We start from the raw sequence: 18,572 nt of genomic DNA on the forward strand, positions 1-18,572 counted from the left end.
GCTGTCAACATATTATATGACAGCCAAGGACATGTGAACATATATTTGAGTATTGCGGAGTTGCCTGTTTCTATTCTTTCTCAAGGAAGAATCTGTGTTTTGTTACTTCTCTGCTGTTAATCATTACAGCAAGTGTTTGTTGAATGATTGTTAATATTGAACTAATGGTTCTTCACAATGTAAGTTTCTACTCCATGAAGCTCTCTGTTATTGTGGAAGTCAGAGTAGAGCATTTGTCATGTATAGGATGCTAACAAGCATGTCGATATGTTGCACACGACAGCAGTCAATGTTTTATTGAGAACTGGATATACACAATGATGACTGGTGCATAATACTACTACTTCTGAAAGTCAACTCAGTGGAGGAAGCAAAAATAACATTCTCCAAATCACCAAATTCCAGTCTTGTATTTCCCAGCCGTGATATTGTCTGCATTTTATTGTTGTTTTTTCAAAGCTGACCAAGTATACCTGGAAGTGGCTTAATGGAGCTGCAATAACGTTTTGGAAAAGATAGTACATTTAGTGAGTGACAAAGTGAGGGTAAGAAATGGACCGAAATCCTCCCAGTGCTACAGACCATGATTTCCTGAGTTCATATAATTAAATGATGCAAACTATTTTCCATGTTTTACATTATATTACAGCCCCCAAAATAGTTTTTTTTCTGCCACATTTTAGCCCACTCCTCCATTTAAATTATGTCCACTGTTTTATACAGCCAGACATCTGTTCGGTTTCCCGGTTGGATTCAAGCCTTTCACCCTATGTCTGGCTGTTGCATATTTCATAGGCCAGACTCTGGCTGAAGTTATCACACACATACAGTCCAGCACTAAAGAAAACAAGCATCACTGATAAAAGGCTTCTTGTGTTCTTCCCTGTAGGCAGCGTTAAACAGGTGAAGTGCTGTAAACCATAGACTGCATGCTGTAAACACTGATCTCCCGCGAGTCTGACACATTTCAGCTTTCAAGGAAATATTTAGTTGCATTCCTTCACATGCAAAACTTGCGAAAAACATATGCACGGTTGTATCTAAAATATGCATGAGTGGAACAGAGTGTAATGATTGTGAATAATTAACGCCCCCCCCCCAAAAAAAACCCCACTGTGTCAAAATGTTCCACAAATATTTCATGATTCTGCTGTTCAAATATGCGGGGTTAGTCTTAAAATGCCGCTGGCTCTACAGGCATTACTGTTATGAATTCCCTAAATAACAGAGAAGTGTTATCCAAATTTTTACAGATCTACACCCGCTCTCTGGAATCTAACCTCAACTCCACATGACACACGCTGACATGTGTTCATTGTTGTTCTGTGTGCGTGCCTCCCTCTGTGAGTTCAGCTGGATATCAGAACAGAGTTTGACTTTGATATCTAACTGTAGACATAAACACATAGAGGTGATACAGAAGCTTAATTGTTTGAGTAACATTTTACATGTCTCCTAATGAAGCAGCTTTGACTTTCTTTGTCTTGCTAATAATATTCTCTGTTATGTGTAGGATGGTCTAACTCTGCTACACATTACGTAGAGTAAAACATGTAGGTGTGTCCTTTAGGAGAGGGATTCCGTGTGTAGGGTTGGGGTTACTTCTTCCACGAAGCCCTGGTCAAGACAGCAGCATAATAATTTACAGCAAAATACTTACAATATATAAACAGAGAACAGAGGAGATTTATCTGGTGATAACCATAACACATTCCTCTCTACGGCAAGATGTGTCCTTCAGGGCAATTTGTTAAAATGATCTTTTTATAAAGTATTGAATGAAAGGAGAACTGTACTTCTAAATTTGTGACATTTTGCAATCACATTTCTCTTTCCATGCCCAGGGTGCATAGAAAGAGAACACTTGTTTTAACTCTGAGCAGACCCCTGGGACATTAAAAATAATCCAATATGTAGAATATGCTGGAGTTGCTGCTTTCAAAGGATACGCGTCTGCATATTCCTCCCATAAAACAGAAAGGACCTCCAAAGAATCATATGTGATGGTGGATGTGTGAGCCTGAATTTATAAAATATGCAATATCAATTTAGTTCAGTAATTTATATTATATAATATTAAGTATTTGGAGGAAGTCACTCTAAGCCTTCTAATGTAAGGACATTGGCACTAGCCCCCTTCGAGCAAAACCAGTGTGGGTGATGTATGTGGGTCTTTTTGAATTAAGGAACATATTTATCTTTAATATTGAAAGCTTCATGCATTGAAAAGCTGTAATGTTTTATTCATTTAGGGGTCTACAGCTTGTATGTACAGGAAGTATTTTTTTCAGGTTATGTGAAGGCTGCATGAAAAAGAATAATAGACCAGCGATGCGACGACATAGACGACACAGAGACTCTTGCTTTGAAATTGTGGAATGAACGGATTTCTATAATCAACACAGGAGATGGACAGGAAGTGAGCTAAAGCCTTGAATCCCCCAGTGGAAATAATAAGACCACAATAATCACATAAAGAAAACAGCATCACATTGTAGTATGCTGGAGGTTATGGAACATTTAAAGGATCAGCTCCTAGCTGAAGCCCATGAAATCATAAACAAGCTATTTAGTTAATCTGCTTCTCCCAGTCGGCCTCGGTGTGAAAGGCTCCACAGTCTTTCTCCATTCATCTCTCTGAAATAAAGAAAAGAGGGGTGGAAAGAATAACTTGGATCATTTCAGTTTTATAGCTGTAAATCACTGATTTTTCAATTTCATTCATATTTTTCATGCAGGGAAGACATTTCATTTTTGATATTTAGCCTTTGTTTCTTTCTCTCCTCTGTAAAAAATAAGATTGTGACGTATGGAAGAGCTTTGAATGAGCCAACACCATGCTTCATATTTAGCAGAGGCACTTGCAGAGTAATTGTTAATTTACATGACAAATGATTCTGAGAGATGTATGCAGATTGGACTATTTCTAAAGTATTTGCATGAGTTTACAAAGAAAAGTGTTTTAAAAGACTTAGTAAAAAAACTAAGACTGAAACAATGAAGTTAAACAAAGGGCATTAAGGAAAATCTCTTAAACACTAAATCATGTCTTTGAGACAGAGATGGATACAATAAATGCATGCATGGAACAAAAAGCTGCATAATGTTTTTGGAGATATGCATCCCATTAGCACACGGTTTCAAATCCTAATACTGCACTGATTAGCAGACTTAATAATATTTACGTTTCAGGTATGGTCATTAGTTTTTCAGAAAATCTATTCACAGTGTTCTGGTGTGAATCGAAGAAGCATCTGTCGGCTCCTCAACAACATCTGGAGCACATCTGGAGAGGAAGAGATATGAGCGAGAAGTTGGTTTGTAGCACTGAACATGATCCTTTTACATTTCAGAACACAAGTCTGTCAGAAGGGTATACCAGGACATGGATTAAAAGTAGGATCAGTGTTCTGTTGTACGTTGGTTGCCTTTTAGTCCATCCTAATTTATCAAAGCTCTTCCCTTCCTGCTAAATGTATCTTTAGTTTTCAGCCTTATTTACGCATCGGTTCAGTCTTTCCTGCTCACCCTCTGCTCAAAATAATCTGTTGCATTTGGGGAAATTGGTTTCCTCCATATGCAGGTGTTATGTGTCTGTGACTAGCACAGGCCCTGCCCTGAACATTTCCTTTACTCCCACATTTAGAAACAGAGTATATGCATGGGAAATCAGACAGAACGACACAGATACTGGAAGAGAGGAAAGAGTATAACTAAACTTGTGTCTGCCTGAAGGTAAACGCTTTATTCAATAATGTTAAATTGTTAACTTTCTGTAACAATTCCTCACCTAAGCCACATAAACCCTATATCCAAATGTGAATACAATGCATATAAACATATAAACGACTTCATGGATACATGACATGCTTCATGTTCCTGAACAAGTAGCATATATTTTTAATATTTGGCTCAATTTGTTTAGTTTATCTTTCTCAGAGTTGGTTGATGTCATTGTTTTCATCCCAATGTCCACTGGGCTCATGTATTACTCTTCATGTTGATTTTCTGGGTTTGGATGAATGAAAAACCTGTCACTGCAGCAAATATCGGGGATATTTGGGATTACCTCTGCTTACTATTTTGTACGTATCATTTGTTGCTAGTCCACTGTCTACACACAGGCACAAGAACACAATCATATTCTTAAATGAATTTCTACAGATGACACACATGCTATATACCTATATTAACTGGCAGTAATATATTTCATATGACTGTTAAATTACCGTAATTTAGCAGCAGTGATTCCTGTAAAACCGTGTCAGCCTCTGCATTTAAGGCTTATTAAATTCAACACAATTGAAATCCACAGCAGTACAAATCCTATCTTATTTATAAATATTAATTTGTTATAGAGTTTTTTTATTACATGGTTTATGGTAAGGGGAAAGACATGACTGGAAATGAACTCGAGTTAATGTTGAATAACTCTCTCAATAGCTTTTGTGTTTTTAAACTGCAGCTTGTGGGTTATACACAAGATCAGCAAACAGGGAACACACATGTACATTTAGAGGAAGTTTAACATTTTATTTAGAACCGTTTTAATCCAAACCGAAACTGCTGCCACAGTTTTAGACTCGGTTCAGGCAAGTGTTTAGGGATCATGGTTGATCACTCAACATATAGTACAATTGAGATATTATCCTAAATGTAAACACAATGTGTAGAATGATTGCTATTAAAGGCTTTGACAAATAGGTAAAGTAAAAAGTATTTGAAAGTTGGAACTCTTTTTAATATTTGAAAGCAGCAAAGTATCTTCCCCCAGACACAGTTTCCCATTTTGATGATTCAACAACCTGCATATCATAGTCTGAATATGTGGTGTCATGCATAATGCATTCTGCAGGTAGTATTACAACATCAAATTATAACTCGGGTGCATGAGAACTCCCTCTCTCTTTCTGTTGATAATAATGATCTGTTGTGAGCATCTTTCTCCAGCTCTGTAATGGTTTTTAATGATGTTCTCATATTGAAGGGTCACTGCACTCCAGAATGTCCTTTCACCGCCACAGGTGAAGTTAAATCATCTAAGTAAACAACTGAGCTTTATTTTGCCTTTAGAGTCCAGCCTCATGTGGCTCTACTTGTCTGCTAAATAAAGCCGTTTCACAGTTTATTTAAACAGCCTGTACAGGTCAGCAGCACTAAGAAGAGGACGTGAGAGGAGTCTGAGCTCCTGTTTAAAGTTAAGAGTAGCTTCACCTCTTTGTCTCTGTGCCTGCTTTGAGCCCGTGGAGAGGTATCTGTAGATAAACATACTTTAGATGTTTTATTTGGAATGTCTGCACAGATTACAATATAAAGTACTAAACCAAAAGACTAATAACATGAATAATATAGTTGCATCATGAAGAAGAAAGCTGTTAATGTATATGTATATATGTCTATATGTGTATGTATCCCGTATATGTACATATGTATGTCAGTTAATAAAAAAAAATGCTGTCTTATGCGGGACAAATAAATTAAGCTTTTGGTTTTTCGAGCAGCTCTAAAGAAGCTGCCTGTTTCCATTGAATTGTGTTGTTATTTTCTCTTCCTCTCTCCTGTCAGAGAGGTTGTGAAAAATGCCCTGTGTTTCACACTTGAATCATACTGTAGTGGTCTGCACTTTAATTAGACTCATACTGAGATCATAAGCAACAACACCCACTCTCACAACTCCATCATGTTCTGGGTAGTGTGCCACGTGTGGACAGGCTCTGCTGCTGCTGCTGCTGCGATGATAAGGGTCATGCTGGCTGTGTTGAGGATTTGGCCACAAAGTCAGGAGAGGCTTCAGGGGTTATAAGAGATGCAGGAGGGCAGAAGAAAAAATCATCATCTGCAAACCTTCATTGCATGTAGTGATTCATTTCCCATTGCTCTCTTTAGTGCACACTACAGATATCCCTGCCTTAATGCAGGCATTGGCCTTTATTGTAATGACTAAATAAGATAAAGTGTTTAAGAACGTTCAGTTCTATGGCCTCACTTTACGCTTTATTGAGATCCTTGATAGAGTTCAGGAGGAGAGCTGAGGACAGCTGGTATGGGCTCACCGGTGTCTCTCTCTTCTGGCTCTGCAGCTGCTCTGGTTTAGTCCCGGCTGTTTCACAGTAAAGGTGATGATGAGGCTAGTTCACTCCCCTGCTTTGTGGAAAGGGCGATCACTGGCCGTAGTGCTACTATGACTTTGTCATTGTATTACTGTACTTGTTTTTGATGCATTTTGTTTTTGTGATTAACCATAACGGCATAATCTATATCAGACACACTATTAAGTAACAGCAATATGTATCTTTATAAATCAGAAAAGAGTCAAAGATTTTTTTAAATCCTACAGAAAAATAACAGTTAACACATAGGAGCTGCACATTGTGCAATACCTGAAATTTTGAATGTAATGCAGTTCTCTCTCAATCACTTTATTTGAATTCATCAAACTTTCTTTCAAATCAGATAATCTGAGAAGTGTGAGGATTTGCAGTTTTCTAAACTAAAGCCAACTCACATTCCAAATTACCAAGAGCCTCAGCATGTTCAGTCAGAGCCAGATACAACAGCAGCATTTCTCTTGTCAGGTACTCATCAACTTCAACACAATGTAAGTCGCAAACTCAGTTCCCTCCCCAACCTCTTGAAAGCAGCTGAATCCACCTTCCTTATCAGCCAGAGAAAGGAAAAAAAAAATGTCGGAAGAACAGAACTGAATGAATGGGAGAACGACAAAAGCAATAATATCAAACATTGCTTTCAATGGTATTTGTGTTGAATACAATCTTCTGAGAAGAACATTGGAATAAAAAAACATTACTAGTACAGGAAGTGTAGAGAAAGGAACAGAACAAGTGTGTGAGAAAACAAAATGTATAAGTGGAAAGGTATATATCTTGAGAAAGAGAAATGTTGCATCCAAATCATGACAGGAAACCAACATTTTTATTCTGTCATGACAATTCATCTGTCACCTCCAGCCGCACGACCAATAATTGGGAAGTGCTCTAAACATTTCGGGTGCAGTTAGCCTTTTCCATCATCACATACAGTTAAAAACGAACAGACCTAATATACCCTGTCACCATTTTCCCGTAGTAGCTATAAAAATGCCCCTCTTTGTATGTAAATAGATACCATAATTGCGTTTAATATATCCACTTTGATCTTGCCTCTTAAATATTATGATGTTGGACAATCTGTGCATGCATTAGTGTTTCATTTAGTGCAACTCTCTGTATTCAACTAGCCACCATAGGACTCTGTGGGATTACACGTATTTGAAGCTGCTTTATGGGAATTTACATTTCAATTATACTAATGACAACAATGCCTGTGTGTTTTATCATTACTGATGTACGCTGATCATTTACACTTTTAAAATGGATAAACCTGCAGTAGTGTGGTATAATTTGTACTAAAATTAACACTTTCAAGCTCATATGATAGAAAGGGATTTATGACTTTACACTTGTTTTCAAAGTGTGTGTGTGTGTGTGTGTGTGTGTGTGTGTGTGTGTGTGTGTGTGTGTGTGTGTGTGTGTGTGTGTGTGTGTGTGTGTGTGTGTGTGTGTGTGTGTGTGTGTGTGTGTGTGTGTGTGTGTGTGTGTGTGTGTGTGTGTGTGTGTGTGTGTGTGTGTGTGTGTGTGTGTGTGTGTGTGTGTGTGTGTGTGTGTGTGTGTGTGTGTGTGTGTGTGTGTGTGTGTGTGTGTGTGTGTGTGTGTGTGTGTGTGTGTGTGTGTGTGTGGAAAATGTAAGCAAAACACACATCACATTTCAGAGATATTATCCCAGCAGTGTGGGGGGCCACATAAGTTTGTAAAAACACGTGCTCCTAGTTTTTGCAGGTGTTGTATTGTACATGTAGGATCTGGAGGGGTTGTATGGTATTAAACAAACTCTTCTAAGCCTCTGCTCCGTGTTTATGGAGCATTAAATGCACTCAGTGAACAAAACCTTGCAGACCTACTAAATTATTATGAGTCATACAGGTCTATCAGGTCATCTCACACAGGTTTCAAGGATCACAGTGTAGACCGGGGAAGCTTGTTTTACACTTAATGCTGCTGATCTAAGATGCCACAGTGTGGACTTCATTTTATAGAATGCGTACACTGTTGCCTTTCTCCTTTTCTAAGATCACCTTCTTCAGCACTGTTTTATGCACATGTTGTTTCAGAAAGATTTTTTTTGTGTGTTAGTTTTGGTGGATTGCTGAATATCTGGGTGTTTTTTTGACCATTGTTTTCATACAAACACCACTGAATTTGTCCTTGTACAATTTGGTACCAACTAAAGCAATGTTGTCCTTATTTCCTCCTCTTACCCTTTCTAACACTGTTCTCATGCAGACAGAATAAATGAGGTACATAATAATCACAAGAGGACTGTACAGCAGGAAAGTTTTTGTTGTGCATCAAGGCATTTTGTCCATCCTCCTGCTGTGAGCTCCACGGTGCTCCAGGCAACCTGGTGTGTTCCTTTGAATGTCAGCCAACTCCATGTTGCATGCTGTCCAATTAATAGCATGTAGTCAATTAATGTTGATGATGATGCTGATGTGTACCATTTGCATGCACACATCACCTTTGTTCCGTACATTGGAGACTGGATTTATCTGTTATATGATACAATCAACTGTCTAGAATGTGGAAAAAATCAGACTTACCTTAACATTATATTATCGGTCAGAGTGAGCGTGACTCCCGAGGCAGTGTCATTTTTCTGTCTGTATGTAGCATTACTGTTCTGTTGATGGCTGTCTCATAGTGTAACCGTTTAATCACCACAGCAGAAAGCACAGGTGTCAATAATTTAGTTAACGATGGCTCAGTCCCTCTGATGCTGCTTTTCCACCAACCCGGAGCTGGAGCCGATAAAGATCTGGTTTTTCGTGTTTCCACCGTAACGGTGCGGCTTTAAGCGCCAACAAAACTGATCTTTCTGGCCCCACTCGGTTGCCCGGCAAGATCCAAGAACCAAATATGTTATTTCGGAGGGGGGCGACATTAACCTGAGCAATAACAGTTCATGGCGAGAAGGGCGAGTACAAGTTGTAACAAGCAGTATCGCTGAGCAAAGTGACTAGAACGTGACAAACCACTAAACACTCAAGCAACACTAAACAGGCTCAGTGTGATGCCGTTTATTTTTACCTTACTTTAATCACCTTCTGTTCACTGTTAATTGATCATTGTGGGGAGCAGGCGGACGTTCTCCTGTTGTTTTGTTTTGCTATATTATTGTAAAACTACTCGGTCAACATTAGTATTGAATAAACTCACTTTAATTGTAATCTAAAACAGATGGATATAATACATCATATGACACAATGATATATACTATGTGGTATGGTCACTCAATTAACATCAGTAATCCCAAAATCAAATCAAACGTTATTAATAGCACCTTTCATACACTGCATCACAACATGCATCATAAAAACACATAGATAATTCACAAACAAAAACAACACTTTGTCCCCTTCCCTTAAAGTTGTGTGCTGCTACACCCTAATAACGATTGATGAAAAATATATTTTTCCCAAGTCGAAATAAGTGTTGTGGAATTGAAAGCAGACTGTGGGGAAATTAATTGTGTAAAGTTGGTTTTCTGGGTGAGGTTTCTGAAGAGAAAAATCAACAGATGACATTTCTTTGTTGTTTCATACAAACAACCAAAGAGAATACTAATGGGAAGAAAGAAAAATGTCTTTTTGAATCTCAATTTCATCCTATTTTCTCTAAGACCTCATTGTTCTTTGTTGTTTGGAATAGCTTTTTAGCAGTCCCAGTATGCCTACCCATCCAGCAGATATCTGTGTTACCGTCAGTGTTGACCTTGTGGTGTAGCTGACACGTGAGGGATTGCTTTGTCATACTGCAGTAGCTATGGGATGGTCATATTTTAAATAGTAACCCTGAGGCTTTGGAGAGAGCTGCATGTGTTTGCGTAGTGCCAGTGGCAATGTCACATAGAAAAAGAACACCTGAGTCCCTTTTCAACCAAACATGTTTAAAGAAGTAACCAGAGCAACTAAACTTGGTCCTGAAAGTCCCTTTTGAGCATTTCCATTTCAGCTTTCTACCATAACTAAAGAACAGTAAAGATTAGGAAACGTATCAACAATCGGAATCTGAATGAATGTTTATGCATGACTGAAAGAAAAAGTGGGAATTAAAGAAAGGAACACTGAACAAAACTAAATGACCCTCAGGCTGAAATACTGGAGCTGGTTGGACTTTGTAGTGGACTACGTGTCTGCTCAGTGATAGTGGCACTGTCACTAAGAAAGAAACTTCTGAGCACCTTTTCAACCAAAAACTTCCCGGAACCAGAAGATGACAGCGTAGCAGACACAATGATTCCACCCCGAGTTATCCTGTGAATTAATAAATGCAAAGGAAAGAAATGAACACTGAAACAGAGTGCCTTTCCCACAGTCAAATGATCTGGTGCTAGTACTTTAGAAGGTAAACGCCATGAAACAATGAGAGAATACATTTCATTTATGTGTGTTAATCCCTTTGTTCTCCCTCTAATGCACTTAATATACTATAATATTTGCTCAAGCTCCATTATTGAAACTAATTGCATAAGCTTTCACATTATAGAGCCACTTAGAACTGCTATTTGTCGTCACTGCCGTCTATCTCCCTCTCTGCCTATCAATAATAATTAAGTACAACATGAGCTGGTCTTATCGGGTGAGGGGTCTTGCTGAGTTGGTGAATTTTCGTATCCCTGAATATGATAATGTAGTTCTCCAGTCTAGCTGCTGGCAGCAGGGCAGATCTCCTTAGAGTGTGAACTGGGTCCTGTATTCTGCATAATGACATCCTGTGAGGCTGGGAGGTTACACTGCACGCCCACAACACTGTGTGACCCAGCTTGCAGGAGGACAGAGCTGCAGGGACGGGTTAGAGTGGAAAGACAACAATGGAGAGAGGGAGAGAGGAAGACAAATTAAGTTACTGAGGAGTTAGAACTGGAGTGAGTTGGTTTCTCTGTGCTGTTGTCAATTTATGTTAATGAAACAATGGCATATGATCTCTAATAATCAGATTGTAGATGTGTCTTTCACATTCAGACTTGTCAAATCAGGAAGCAAAACGGTGTTACAAATTGACATAACTGCCCAACTGAAACAGCCTTTGTTGAATGATATTAAATATGCACTTTTTGTTTGTTTTTCTACTATGACCTGCCTCTTTAGGGGTTTCTCTAAATGGAGCTGATGAAAAAGATTCAATTGAATATTTTCTTCACTATGTCATCATCAAATGTGTGCTAAAGTTGCTAAATAATGCTTATGCTCATTTTATAATATTAACAGCATATCAGTTTAGGGTATCTAGCTGCTGCACCAGTTTGTCAATCACTTCAACCATCACCTCCAAATTAATAGCAACACAGTACCATTTTCATATATTTCTTTTTTTTAAAGTTTGATTAAACTACAGTGACATCTGGGATCACTGCACACGTTGTTTCTAATTATCTTGTTAGGGTAAGTTTTAATGTACTGTTAAAAAAACAAAAAAAAACACCTCACTACACACACAATTGACACCCCAATTTTTGTTTTGCTGATATAAGACATGTGACTTTAAAAACAACAGCAGCCTTCGGCATGTTTCAACACTTGACATTCCAATGAGACTCCACATGAATCCATTTTGATTTGCTAAGGTGGTGTTCAGAGGAAATCATTTCACGGATTAGCTATCTGTGTTTCTGTGTGCTTTTCCTAGTACTGTGTGTATGAAATGAAAATGAATGAAGCAACCCTTGTTTGTCCCTCCGAGGGGAAATTGACATTCTGCATTTGACCCATCCCAGTGTCAGGAGCAGTGGGCGGCCAGATATATGGTGCCTGGGGAGCAGTGTAGGGAGCAGTGTATTGCTAAGGGACACCTCGCTAGCACTTTCGGGGACTTGAAACAGTGACCCGTTCCCAAGCCAAGTCCCTCCCGGTACTGTGACTGTTATTGCATAGTATCACAGTTATATTTGGAAGAACACAATGGCAAGGAGTGATTTCTCAGAAGTGGGGATATTATGTAGAAGGGTGTACATTATTCTCGGAGAAAAAGTCAGGACTTTGTTTGTTTTATTACGTGTTTTACTTTAGAAACGTGTCAAATACTTTTCACCTGCAATCAATGCATATTTGCTAAATGTTGCAGCCTGATGAATGCAGTTGGTTGAAGCTTGAAGTGTTTCCACATCTGTAATATATTGGGCAAAAAGTGTTTGGTCTTCACATTGTATTTTTTCAAAACAATATAAGGACGAATATCTATCAAAACATTATGATTAGGAAACTTGTTAATTCGTGACCACAGTACGAATGCAACACCTGCATCATGTGTATCCTTGCGAGCGTAATGACTCAAAGACAGCATATATCTTTATGTACTGTTTCAGGTTCACTCGCTGAGGGCAGAGCTGTGTGTCTCACACTTGTCTGATCCTGTTAGATCATAACACATCTGCCGAGCTGATCTACACTGTAGCCCAGCAGGTGGTGAGCTAATGACCATTCATGGAGAAAATTAACAGCAAATCAGCTGATAAACTGAATTATATTGGCTTTTCCTTAGCTTAGAGTCAATTCCTCAGATCACACTGAGGAATTTGAAGTTCAATCTAGGTGTGTTTTTTAGTAAATTATTATGTAGGCCACTACTGTTCATTCCTCTGTTTAAATGAACGCCACATCCTTCCCTATAGCTTTTCATGTCCTGTTACATCTGGACAAAAGCTCTCCTCCGTCCCAGCCTGTCTTCTGTCAGAGTCAAAGGGATGGAGCTACCCTCTTGTGTCGTGTCAGTGGTTGGAGCCTCAGCTCTCTGTCTCTTCGACACCAGATTCCACAGACAGAACCACACACGGACTGAACTTAATTTCCTTTCCTTTAAACCAGGACAAAGCTTCACGTCTCCTTCAGTCATGTCCTGATCACTGCCCTGATGTCTGCTTTGACCAATTAAAAGCACTTTGAATAGGATTCATTGCAGCAGTTTGTTAAAATGTTATGTTCAAAGCTGTCTCGAACTATAACATCTATTTAATGTCTCCAGGTGAAAAAATAATTGTGCATAATATTATTTAATCTTGTTTTCCATCATATTTAATAAATCATGTATTAAAAGAAAAAGTGATTAAAAATCATCAGCCTCAAAACTTTACAAGAGAAGTAAATTTGCAAGACCAGAGACTTGGATTAAATCGATTTTGAAAACGTGTATTTTATTGTATGAAAACACAGCAACTCTGCTTGGATATTGAGGACTACTACCTAGGGATGTCCCGATCCAGGTTTTTGCACTTCCGATCCGATACCGATATTGTATTTGCATTTCCGATCCGATACCGATACCGGCCGATACCGATACCGGCCTATCCAAGCATGTATTAAAGTTTAAAGTTATTTAGCCTACTAACTTAGTTGTCAGACTCATGTTGAAAAGAGTTTTCCTGTTTATTCAGGGATAAACACAAAATTGACAAAATTATAAATAACAAACAGAAATGGCATCAATTAACAGTAAAAAGTGCAAATAATACTGTAAACTGTACACAGTTCACTCACACTCTTAGAGTACAGTATACAAACACCCGCACCCTGCAACACTCAAACACAAACTCAAACACAAACAGTCACACAGACGTGCACTTCCAGTGTAAAGTGCAAATGCACGTTCACAAATACAGTGAAAGACATGTACGTTGGGTGCCTGTACTTATGTGACGAGATAAATGATCTCAGAGAGGTACACAGGCTGAACTCACAAAAGGGACAGCACATACAAATACAAGCATACACCAAAGGGACAGAGCACAGACACACACATTTGCTGTCCCTGTACATAAAATGTGTGATGTAGTGACACTGTAATGACAGGTTTGGGTCTGAAAGAGTGTGGGCACCAATTAGCCAAATCAGTGAATTAGTGTGGAGACAGAGAGAGAAAAGGGACATAAAAGAGGCTCATTAGCAGTCTCCATTTACATTACAAATAATACTGTAAACTGTATTAAGAAAGCAAATCACACAAACAACCTGAGTAGAAAATAGTCTAGTAACTCAGCATCAGTACTCTGCTCTTGAACAAGTGTAAACCAAGGCTTTAAAAACAATCAGTGCAAATAATATTGTGAACTATTTAAAAACAAAAATGACTTCTACTCCCCAATCTCCTCCACACTTTGCTGCTCCATCTCAATCTACACACTCCCTTCAACTGTATGCCCTGGCTGCAGTCCGAGCATGATGGGGAGATTCTACAAAGACGAGCATTTCAAGATGCTCAGGTGTCAGCCTGCTCCTGTGTTCATCAATGATGAGTGAGACTGCGCTAAAAAGCCTCTCGCTCTCAACGCTGGTGCAAGGAGCACTGAGAAACTTGGCTGCTGTTGCTGCCAGGGTGGGTAGTCGAGCCTGATTGTCTCTCCAGTATTGAAAAGGATTGTGCTTACGCCCAAGTGGAGGCTCACTGAGGTAGCTCTCCAACTGAAACAGTGCCCCTGGGGTGATCTGCTGCTCAGACGGACCTGCTGTGCCGCTCTCCTCCAGTATCTCGTCAAAGTAGCTGCCCAGGCTGCTGGTTGAGCTTCCAGCCTCCATTTCTGGTGTTTGCCTTGCTGTCTCAGCCTCAGCCACACCTTCCCCAGAGGGCATGGTCTTCAGTTCTTGTTCCATTTTCATCACCTCTACCTTTAGTGCCTCCTTTGCCTGATCCAGGTTGGTAGCAGTGAGGAACCTTAACATTTGGATGTAATGTAATAAAGATGTATCAATTATTTTATATTGTTTCAGTCAGTCTCCACATATTAATGGTAAATGACAACCAGTAACACACAAAATAGATCACAAACGATCAGCAAATGATCAACAGTGATGTTAATTTCCTCACCCATCAGATAACTGAAGACAAATAAGAATATTAACACTAGACTAATAATAATAAATTCCCATCACCTTATATAACCATAAATAATAATAATAATAATAATACAGTGGAAACCGCTTATAGTGATCACGTGGTCCAGAGCCAATTTGAACACTATAAGCGGTTGATTACTAAAACCAAATTTGTATTACGTAGGCCTACAGGTATTTCACTTATTTTTTTATGCAGAATATCATCTAAATGCCATTTGTATCGTTTTTCAATGAGAAAAATTAAATGAAACGGTAGCTTCAGCATTTACTGAATTGTATTATCATGCAAGTTTAATTATAGTACTGCGCAGTGCGCAGACACTGTAACTCAAATACAGTAGCCTACGTAACTTATTCTGCGCTGTGCGTCGGCTCTGCTGTGCCGCCGGTGCATTTTTTTTTCAAGTCTGACATTCATAAAATGGCCAAAAATTAACATTATAAGCGGATTTCTTGATTAATAAGAATTATTTAAACAGCATTTGTATAGAAATTATTCTTTCCCAAGCCTTTTGATCTATATAAGCGGTTGATTACTATATCCGTGACCACTATAAGCGGTTTCCACTGTAATACATTCCCATCACACCTACAAAACAATAGGCTACTGAAATACTGACAAAGAAATAAATGCCCGCTGTACAGTAAAATATTTTCAATATTGTACTAAAGCTTATAACATTCTCAAATAATTATAAAGCACTTACTTGTCTTTGTAGCGTGGATCTAGCATTGTTGCCACGCCATAGAGGGGTTCCGTTTCCACATGGTCAAAACGTGTGTGAACCGCATCGAGTAATGTGGCCTTCATGGTTTGAATCCCTCGGTGTTCTTCGCTCTCACTGTCCAGAAAGCGTGTCAGGACACGGACAAATGGGATAACATCAGCTGCTGTGGCGGAGGCTGCACTGACCTGGGCTGTCAGCTCTTGAAAGGGTTTAAGAACTGTCGCCGTTTTCTCTAGCAGCGACCATTGGTTGCCTGTTAATGTGACTGGCAAATTGCTGTCGCTATCCGATACATAGGCCTGCAGCGCCCGCTTACAATGCACAAGGCTGTCGATCATCATCTTCGTACTGCTCCATCTGGTTTTAACGTCCTGTTGCAAACGCTTCGGTTCAACATTCAACTCTTCTTCAACATCCTCGAGTTCCGCGTAGGCCTTGGGGGAGTGTTTGAAGTGGGTCACAATTCTTCTCCCGTTGGCGATGGCATCGCTTACAGCTCGCTGTGCCAATAGACCGTGTTGGACAACGAGTTGTAAGGTGTGCGCAAAACATCCCAGGCTGGGCACTCCAAGCTGTTCCATTGCCTTTTTCATATTGGCCGCGTTATCTCTTTGAATTACATGGACCTTCTTTTTGTCAATCTTCCAAGCACGTAGCATATGTTCCATTGCGTCTGTGATGGCATTCGCTGTGTGTGAGCCTCTAAACTCGCGCGCATGTAAAACAGCTCTCTTTGGGGTGAAATCCGGCCCAATCCAATGTGCAGTTAAACTTAATAAAGACAAAGGACGGTGATCACAGCTCCATATATCAGTTGTGAAACTCAAATAATTTGCACTCTCTATCTGTTTGGTAATGTAATCTGTAACATCTTTGTGAATCTGGGGGATCGTTTTTTCAAGGATTTAATGACGGCTGGGCATGTTGTACCGTGGTTCCAGGTGCTGGATGGTGCGTCTAAATCCCACTTTACTCACGAGAGATAATGGCTCGTCATCCAGAATGATTTCCTCGGCAATGACTCGTGTTATTCCCTGGGCTTTAGCACTGTTCAGTGGCAGTATGTCACGCTTTGCAAACGTTTGTGCAAGAGTAAGTTGTGTTGGACCTTTCTTTTTCTTTTCTTCTGTTTTCTTTAAAAACTCCTCATGCTGTTTATGGTGGTATTTCGCCAAATGCTTAATAAGATTGGTTGTATTAAAATGCCTTACAGCTCTACCACCACGCTTGACTTTATTGTGGCAAGTTTTGCACTCCACCTCTTCATCTTTTTCGTCTTTTAGGGTAAAGTAATCCCACACAGCCGACATCTTTACCGGTAACTTCAAATGGCCGTCTTAATGGTTAGGACACCTGTGCATAGACATAATATTATTATTATTATGTCTATGCACCTGTGGGTTAGGAGATGCGCTCGTGTGTTGGTGTGCTGGAAAATGCGGAGCGGATATTAGGGAACAACACAGAAAAAAGTGGAATGGATTATTTAAATCGGTGCGCTGGAAAACACGGACCGGACTTTTTTTTAAAACTGGATCGGGAGTCTGTGGATCGGCATTTTTCCATGCCGGCCGATACGCATTTTTTTGCAAATATCGGCGGCCGATCCGATCCAAATATCGGATCGGGACAACCCTACTACTACCGTTAGCACGGCATACATTGCTCTCCAGGGAATAAAGAATGAGCAAAAGAGACCCACGCACTTCCAGCTGGACGTAAACCAAAAAATGATGCTCTGATCTAAAGACATTTGGCACTTCGCCAGAGGCAAACAGTTATGAGACCAAAGTCTTTAGGGAAGCTTTCACACATTGGTATGCCAGCTGAGAGCTTCAGTGTTGCAGCAGAGAGCTTCACTATAATCAGAGCAAAACAGTCATAAATCAACGCTCTCGCAGAGTCACGGTAATCAGCTGGGGGTCAGCTGTGATGGAAACCATTGGGATGAAGACACCAGGAATAGACAAAGGAGCTGTTCATTCAGGGCAGACCAACAGCAGAGGAAACTAAAGCTCCAAGAGTTATGATCATCAAAGCAAGACACTATCTGCACCTTACGGTAAATGATCCACTTCTGGAGGTCACAGCTCAGAGTGGAGAGAGTGCAGTGTTAACGTGGTGTCACATTTAGAAAATCAATACAGATCTTTTCTGCGCTGTATCCTGATACTTGATGGATGGACAGTCAAGCAGCAAACTTTCAGTTTCAGACTTATTATATTGTACAGTAACTGGAGTGATCTCGGCTCTGATGTGAAGAACACATTAGTCAGACTTCAGATTACCTGACAGCAGGATGTGTTCTTTTTTTGTTTGAGGACACATCATTATGACTTGGGCAGCCTCCTGACCTGTTAATCTACTAAATGTACTCATTTTTCTTGTGTAATGTGAAGTATGAACAAGTTATGTGCTCTACTTCTGCTCTTTCTCTGTCCATGGTGCTGACTGGCAGGTAACTCAACAGTCTTCTCTTTGCTGACCTCCTGTGGCTTTTACTCTCACCATGCTGCAGGTGGACTCCAGGACATGGCAATATCACAGTTGGGTGTGATTATATATTCAACACGGCTCAATTCTGATTAAACCCAACCACATATTAGTGATGGTGGGTGTAGTCAGAGGTCAAAAGGTCCTTTTCTTCCTTTTATTCAATCTCCACCCCAACACCATTTCCTGCCTCCCTCTTCTGCCTTTCACTTTTTGTACGTGGTATGTATTTGTAGAAGAGTAATGGCTCCTTTGCATTCCCAGCATGCCTCATGATGTGAAAAACTCATCTAGTTTCATGCCACTCCCATATCTTTCCATATGTTTTCCTTAGAATGATCTCGTATCATTTCCTCACAGTATATCAGACCCAAATTCTCCATCACTAAATCTTTCACATATCAAAGAAACAA

General features: G+C 39.7%; 1 protein-coding gene across 1 annotated transcript; it reads right to left on the bottom strand.

Annotated features, from left to right (window-relative positions):
• Positions 1-13,455: 13,455 nt before the first annotated feature.
• On the bottom strand, positions 13,456-17,228 carry LOC134879815 (zinc finger BED domain-containing protein 4-like). Its single transcript, XM_063906336.1, has 2 exons — positions 15,646-17,228; positions 13,456-14,756 (listed from the first exon to the last, which is right to left on the bottom strand). Exons 1-2 carry the CDS (start codon positions 16,332-16,334, stop codon positions 14,234-14,236), a joined length of 1,212 nt encoding a protein of 403 aa, XP_063762406.1. The 5' UTR covers positions 16,335-17,228; the 3' UTR covers positions 13,456-14,233.
• Positions 17,229-18,572: the final 1,344 nt, after the last annotated feature.

Source organism: Eleginops maclovinus, chromosome 18 (genome assembly GCF_036324505.1).
Source record: "Eleginops maclovinus isolate JMC-PN-2008 ecotype Puerto Natales chromosome 18, JC_Emac_rtc_rv5, whole genome shotgun sequence".
Classification (NCBI taxonomy): Eukaryota; Metazoa; Chordata; class Actinopteri; order Perciformes; family Eleginopidae; genus Eleginops; species Eleginops maclovinus.